General features: G+C 42.2%; 1 protein-coding gene across 2 annotated transcripts in view; it reads left to right on the plus strand.

Annotated features, from left to right (window-relative positions):
* The first annotated feature begins 3,337 nt into the window (after window positions 1-3,337).
* Window positions 3,338-6,983, plus strand: part of LOC107297265 (U1 small nuclear ribonucleoprotein 70 kDa-like) — a 44,976-nt gene continuing 41,330 nt past the window's right edge. The window contains exons 1-5 of one of the 2 annotated variants that reach the window (XM_015826628.1): window positions 3,338-3,518; window positions 4,262-4,418; window positions 4,571-4,633; window positions 4,832-4,886; window positions 5,198-5,262. In XM_015826628.1, the coding sequence (XP_015682114.1) occupies window positions 4,272-4,418; window positions 4,571-4,633; window positions 4,832-4,886; window positions 5,198-5,262 (330 nt within the window). In that variant the 5' untranslated portion in view covers window positions 3,338-3,518; window positions 4,262-4,271. The remainder of the gene's footprint in view (window positions 3,519-4,261; window positions 4,419-4,570; window positions 4,634-4,831; window positions 4,887-5,197; window positions 5,263-6,983) is intronic. The other variant, XM_015826627.1, reaches the window with a different exon arrangement.

Genomic DNA, 6,983 nt, shown 5'->3' on the forward strand with positions numbered 1-6,983 from the left:
AGAGAGAAAGTTTTCCTCCTTTTTACAAACTCTTTATCAGCTCACCCAGGCGATCCTCCAATTTTACTTTCTGATTCTTGGAAGCGAACGCCGGCTTGTGACAGCTCGCAATGGCTGTCTGACAGCTGCTGGTCTGGGAAGCTTCCGTTCGGCTCTCCAGGAGATTGCGATCCCTCCTGTGCTGCCAAACTATCCTTCCATTCTTCACTGTCCCTACAGAACAGCTCTGGTCTGTCTAGGACTAGGCAGACCTCCCCAAACAGCTGAAAAGCAACGATTCCTAGGGAGCCCCCAAGGAATACGTTGTGCCGCCGAGACGTTCACTCCTCCCCCTTCATAACTCCTATAGTTATTTCGATATTTCCTCTGCTTGCAATTTCAGTTAGCTAGCAACTTCTGCTTTTCTTATTTGTCTGTAATTTACTTGTCTGATTTTATTGACTTTCAGGTGGCTTCTTCTATCGACCTTCATTAGAAATTTCTGAATAATACTTTATTCCTTTCACTGGGCATGCTTTTCTGCCTCTTTAAGATCCTTTAGGGAAATATATTTTCCTGCCCTTTTAATACTTCCTTCTCTGGGGGAGGGTGATTTCCCACAGCTGGCTGGGAATTTGGGATGCAAAACAATGGGAGAGCATTGGATTAGGGCAGCTTTTCCATCCCCTAATATTTCTCATTACAGAAATACTAATGCAAACTCATATTTTTGTAGCCTTTTGGCTAGCACTGTTAAAAAAAGCTATTGCCTGGACTTCCGGTTCCGGGTCACGGCGTGTGCAGTCGCTCGGAGAGACTCCTCTCTTTGATGGCTGCTTTCCCTTTGCTGGTAGACCCTTAATCGGGTTGAAAAGTCACCCTGGAGGGGCGACTACCGATGAGGAGGACTCTCGTCAATTGCGGGGGGAGGCGGCAGCTCCTTCCGCGGTCCGAGGCAGCTCCTCGGGGCTGACGGAGAAAAGATCGGCCAGTAACATGGCCGATCATTTAGCTACACCAGCCGAAAGTCAAAAGAACACTTAAGCATTAAGAAACCACCGTGGATGATCCGGGTGAGACCTTTCCCTCTCTCTCTTTGCCCTAACTACTCTCCTGTTAAAAGCCTTCTGGAACTATTTCCTTGCTTTGAAAGAGCTGCCTTTGTCTATCTGGGGAAAAAAGCTTTAACAAAAGAAAAGAAAAAAAAGTTAACTTTTTATTGACTATTTTTATTTTTGGTCGCTTTGGGGCCCTGGAAAAAGCCCTATCATAGAACTTTATTATTATATCTATTTTCTAAGCTGGAGAATATTGTTTTCCTATTTCTTGGATTTATTTTTTTAAAGGGATAAATCTTTATTGTTTGAAAAAAAAACTTTATTGGAAGCCGGAAAAGAGATTTCACAGCTTACTGAGGGCATCTTGTGGCGAAAACTATTACTGCAACTACATTTCCTCTCTGTTTTTTGAGGTTGGGTTTGACCTTCAAATGATGATAAAAGCGAAAAGATAAAGGATTTGAAACAGCTGGGTGGTGAAGTTGCTTACTAGTAATTGTGGAGGTGGATAAGTGCTGACCGTTTGTATGTGTTGACTGTTAGTAAATATAGCCTCCTCTAAAAAAGTAAAAGACTATCTCACCACTGAAATGGAGGAATTTTATCCACAGCTTGATTATGAACTTATATTAGAAGCAATTTTGGAAGCAACAGTATATATGAAATCCTGGAGAAACATTAAAGATGACATCTCTGAACCACAAATTGAATCTCAAATCCTAATGGATCAATCTATAGGCCAAGGAACTAGCCTAGAGAGGCCTGTATGCAGCAACATACACAACTTAAAGAGACAGAGGAACAAGTCACTGAGCAAATGGATGTTAATCTACAACTTATGGAGAATTTTGAAGATCAAAGAACAACTCTGAGACACTTGCAGTGTTAAAAGTAGCAGGAACTGACTCTCAGATATGAATTACTGAGAATAGTGACATCGTGGATAATCAACTTGTGACTATAACACGGAAACAAACCGTCTACACTATACAGATGATATTGGGAGAAGGGAAAGAGAACTTGGCCCAGATTGAAGTATTGATAAGTACCCTCACTCAAATATTGAGACTCGACGATATAGAAGCTCTATTATGGAAACCGGACTGGCACAGAAAGAAAGCCAGAGTTAGATTTAAAAATGTGATTTAAAATTTTACTTGACGGGTAAATAAGGCTTTAGAGATCTTGATTGAATAAAGATTAATCAAATATGTGAACTTAGTGAGATGATGTTTTTTCTGTATTAATATGCTTGTTGTGGATATAATAATTATTTGGATCAGATTTAAACTTTATTGAGTGGGTTAAAAGAGTTTTTCATAGATATAGATTGATTGATAGATTACAGATTTAAAATAGAGTAGAAAATATTTTTTGGAGTAATATTCTTATTTTTAGGAAAGATAGCTATTTTGTAATGGAAGGAGAATAAGAGGGATTTCTGATAAAAGAAGAAATGGTATTAATGAGTTATTAGATTAAAAAATATAATACTTGTAGAAAATATAAGAATGTTATGGTTGAAATATGTGTATTTTAGAGATAAGGATTATGTTAAGGAAAAGGGGAAAGGAGGGACACCTGAAGTGTTAATAATATGTTTATCTAAAAGCCAAATTGGAATACGGTAATTGTAAATAGTAAAGCTTAAAAACAGGATTTGGATTTATACAGATGAAATGTTATTGATGATTGTTCTGATTGATTGAATTTTATTGAAAAATACATTAATTTGAATATATTATATTATTTGAGGGAAATAGAGAGGGAGTTTCTAATGATTTAATCTGAGTTATGTATGTATGATTTTGTTTTGGGATGATTGATTACCCCATCACGACGTTGTTTCTCAAGCACCTTGTTGTAAAAATAAAAATCAATAAAACTTGTTTTTGTTTTTTTTTAAAAAGCTATTGCCTGCATTTTAGGTTTCCTCTTTGGACCAGCATACCTTTTTTGTAAAAACTCCAAGGTTTTTTTTGCCTTGGTTGCCAACTAATCAAACCCCGGGAAAATTGCACAGGATTTCCCGTTGCCGGCACTGAATCACTGCCCAATGCTCAGATCAATCCTTTATCACCACTGACTAGCATACACATTTACATCTATAGACCAAGATAATGTATTGAGAAAGACTATTTTCTTTCCAGACGCCTTTCCAATAAAAAAGCAACAAAAACCTTGCGCTGATTGATCAGCAGACGGCAACGAATCAAGAACCGACGCGTAAGGATTCAAGCGTGGTGATGGGGCATCCATCCAAGCATGCGCAGAGTGCGCGCCCAATAGGCCCAGCCTGTGGCGGCGGGAGGCGCTGAAGAGGGGGCGTAGATCACGGACGGTCACGTCGGCTAGTGAGACCCAAAGTGCGCCTGTGAAGTGCGTGTGGGGCGTTGTTTCGTGAGAAGTGGGAGAAGGCCGTTTTCTGGCTCATTCGTGCGGAATAGAGAAGAGGCTCTACTTGGGAATAAAAAGGTCGGGGTGCGTTGTTGCCGGTAGCGAGTGATCCGAGGGCAGTGATTTTGCGCAAGATCCCATGGGAAGAGGAGGAAGGCCTGCTACAGAAGAGGGCGTGAGGCGAGCTTGAGGTTGAGAGAAGGGGGAGAGGTCTTTGCGCGCGCAAGTTAGAGCAAGTGAGAGGTCCGAGGGGCTGCTGGGATAACAGCGGCAACAGGCACAACAATCGGAAGCACGCGCTGCTGAGTTCCAAACTCCTCGTGCGCATTACCTTTTTGCAACAGATGTCATGGGGATCCAGGTCGCGTGCGAGAAAGGAGTGTTTAGTGAAGAGAAGTTAGCCCATGTGGTGAAACCAGGGCTTGAATGCTGAGGAGGTACAGTGGCTTGTACAAATAAAGATTGTAGGAGGGAATGCCACTTTTTAAAAGCTGTCCAATTGCACTGTAGAGAACAGTCTGATTTGCTGGGGCCTCTTTCATCTCGAATAGTTTATATATGATAAAGTACTTAAAACAATTTTCCACTTGCCATTTGGAAAAATAGAACTTTAAGGTTACTGTCTTCTGTGTGAGTAGCAACAAGGTTCAAACTGGTGATATCCCACAAAATATGTCAACCTACTGTTTTTACCCTGTTGCAGACAGATGTTATGTGTTTATATGTTTGGCTTAAAAAAATCTGTTTTTGTTTCCATGCTAATCACATGGATTAGCCACTGCTGTTCTTTTTTCAAACTTCCTGATTTTTCCCCCCTTACATGACAGGTGTTTCAAGATGACACAGTTCCTGCCCCCAAATTTGTTGGCACTATTTGCACCCCGTGATCCTATACCCTATCTGCCTCCTTTGGAAAAATTGCCCCATGAGAAACATCATAATCAGCCTTATAGTGGTATTGCTCCCTACATCCGTGAGTTTGAGGTAGGTCTAGTAGTATTGGTCTTAACTATCTTTTGCTTGTTACTGGGATATTGGCTAATGCTTGTAGAATCAGAATGGCTGTTGTAGCAATTACTTTCTCAACAATTTTGTCTTAATATTCAGAGTTATTACAAAACAGTTTTCTCTTTCAGGACCCACGTGATGCTCCCCCACCTACTCGTGCAGAGACACGGGAGGAACGGATGGAACGGAAGGTATGTATAGCACAAATTTAAATGTGAAGTATACCAGTATCAGGATTTGCTCTCTTCCAAGGTCCTAAAATAGAAAGAATTAAGTAGAAGGATGTTGAAGAGGTGGCCCTTGTAACATTCAAACAGTTGTTCTTAGTTGAGATATACTGGAAAACAAGATAAGCATTCCTTATGTTTTCTTGGTCCCTTTCATTGCAGAGGCGAGAGAAGATTGAACGCCGACAGCAAGAGGTTGAAAGTGAATTGAAGATGTGTAAGTGAGACACAGTAGAAAGCTGTAAAGCAGGGGTGTCAAACTTGCAACGTCACATGACGTGTCGCAACGTATCGCAACTTTTTTGCCATTGCCAGCAATGGGGTGGGCGCGGTTTCGCTATGATGCATCCGGCCCACGGGCCGGCAGTTTGACACCCCTGCTGTAAAGGAATGGATTCTTTTTATCATGAACTTAAAATTAATAGCCCCATTAATTAAAAATGAGGCCTGGCACTTGTAAAAAAAAAGTAGGGAAGTAGAAGTATATTTTTTCTCATTTCTTCTCTAATCTGATTCATTTTCTTTTAGGGGATCCACATAATGATCCCAATGCTCAAGGAGATGCCTTCAAGACACTTTTTGTGGCCAGAGTTGTAAGTTATTTACTTTTCCTTCTATCAGTGGTTAGATTAAAATGCATGTAAACAATTTGCTAGCCCCATGCAGCTCTTGATTGCGCTCTTGGTGACCTGTTCTCCAGACATCACTACTTCCAGTACCTTGCAGTCTAGTTCAGGGGTCCCCAACCCCCGGTCCGTGGACCAGTACTGGGCTGCGGCATGCCAGCAACTGGTCCGCACAAACAAGCAAAGCCCCCGCCACAGGATGCAGGCAGCACACAAAACCACACCCCGTCCAGTCCACGGGAAAACCTCTCTCCACAGAACCGGTCCCTGGTGCACAAAAGGTTGGGGACCTCTGGTCTAGTTGATCACCTGCTGGGAAATGGGGAAAGGATTGTTGTTTTTTCACTATATAGAAACCAGTGCAGCTGGGATTGCTCAAGGACAGGATAGGTGTAATCTTACTGTGATGACCCAGGGCACAGCACAGAGGCAATGCAGTCAGCTGGCAATTCAAACAGTTCTTTTATTGCTCCAAATTTTTCCCAAATGCTCCCACGTTTGCTGGCAAGCCTCCAACAAAAGAACACCCCCCCCCTTCAGCCAACTCTGGCTGAAAGTAGGTTCAAATACAGTCTGATTAGCATAAGAAAGTACTCAAGGCCATAGAGATAACAAGGAAGAAAACATAACGAGTCTGTTTGAATCCTAGCTTGCCTGAGCAGTTTTCAACAGAATCGGAAATACAGTCTGAGGTCTTTAAACACTCAAGTAACGTGGTCAGTCAATCCAATAGTTCGAGTTTCCAGGTTTCCAAACAGAAGTCACAGAACAAGAGATCAGCAACAATACACAACACTCCAAGAATCAGCATTTGTTCCCGACAAATGCCCCTCCCCACAGCGTCTCCTTAAATCTCAATCTCCAGGTGTTCCGCGTGGAGAAGGGCGGGATGCTCCTGAGTAATTGAGCCTGCCTGCATTGTTCCCTCCTCTCCACTCTCTGTGCTCTAGGATCAGGTGGGGGTGGCCCCTGCTCATCGCCTGAACTCTTGCCTCTCCTGTTCTTCCTGTTCCAATCCTGAAGGACCCTGGTCTGCCTCGGCCTGCTCTTCCCCACATTCCTCTGAAGCCACAGACACCTCTCCCTCGACCTCCATAGAGTCCCGTTCCAGTTCATTTTCCTCTGCAGATTCAGGCTCAGACGGAGGCATGACACTAAAAAGTCCAGTTGCCATAACTCAACTTCCAGACAACTCTACCTGGATGACCGAGAATTTTCATTGACATACTACCCCAATTCCATCCCTAGATTTTCTTTCCAAAAAAGAATTTGGTGGCGGTGATTGGGGAAGCATAATTTCTGAGAAGAGGGGCTTCCTTCATTCCACTTGGTAGAGAATGTACATGCTGAGGTTTGCTCTACATCCAGTTTATTGTTTATAAGAGCTTTTGAGGTGCCAGATGGATCAGCTAGCTTCTTTAATAGTCATAGAGCAGGGCTTTTCAACCTTTTTACTGATTGTACCACTTTTAGGATATGGCAATATTCAAGTACCACCTAGCAAGGTGTCAAAAACTTGATGACCAAAAAAACAAACCTGTTCAAAGTTGCAATTGCACTGAAATGACTTATGACCATTTTTCACACTTATGACCATTGCAGCATGCCCAGGGTCATGTGATTTATATTTGGATGCTTGGCAACTGATTCATATTTATAATGGTCACAGTGTTCCAGGGTCATGTGAT

The sequence above is a fragment of the Protobothrops mucrosquamatus genome, unplaced genomic scaffold, assembly GCF_001527695.2.
Source record: "Protobothrops mucrosquamatus isolate PMUCROS unplaced genomic scaffold, P.Mucros_1.0 scaffold3204, whole genome shotgun sequence".
Lineage (NCBI taxonomy): Eukaryota > Metazoa > Chordata > Lepidosauria > Squamata > Viperidae > Protobothrops > Protobothrops mucrosquamatus.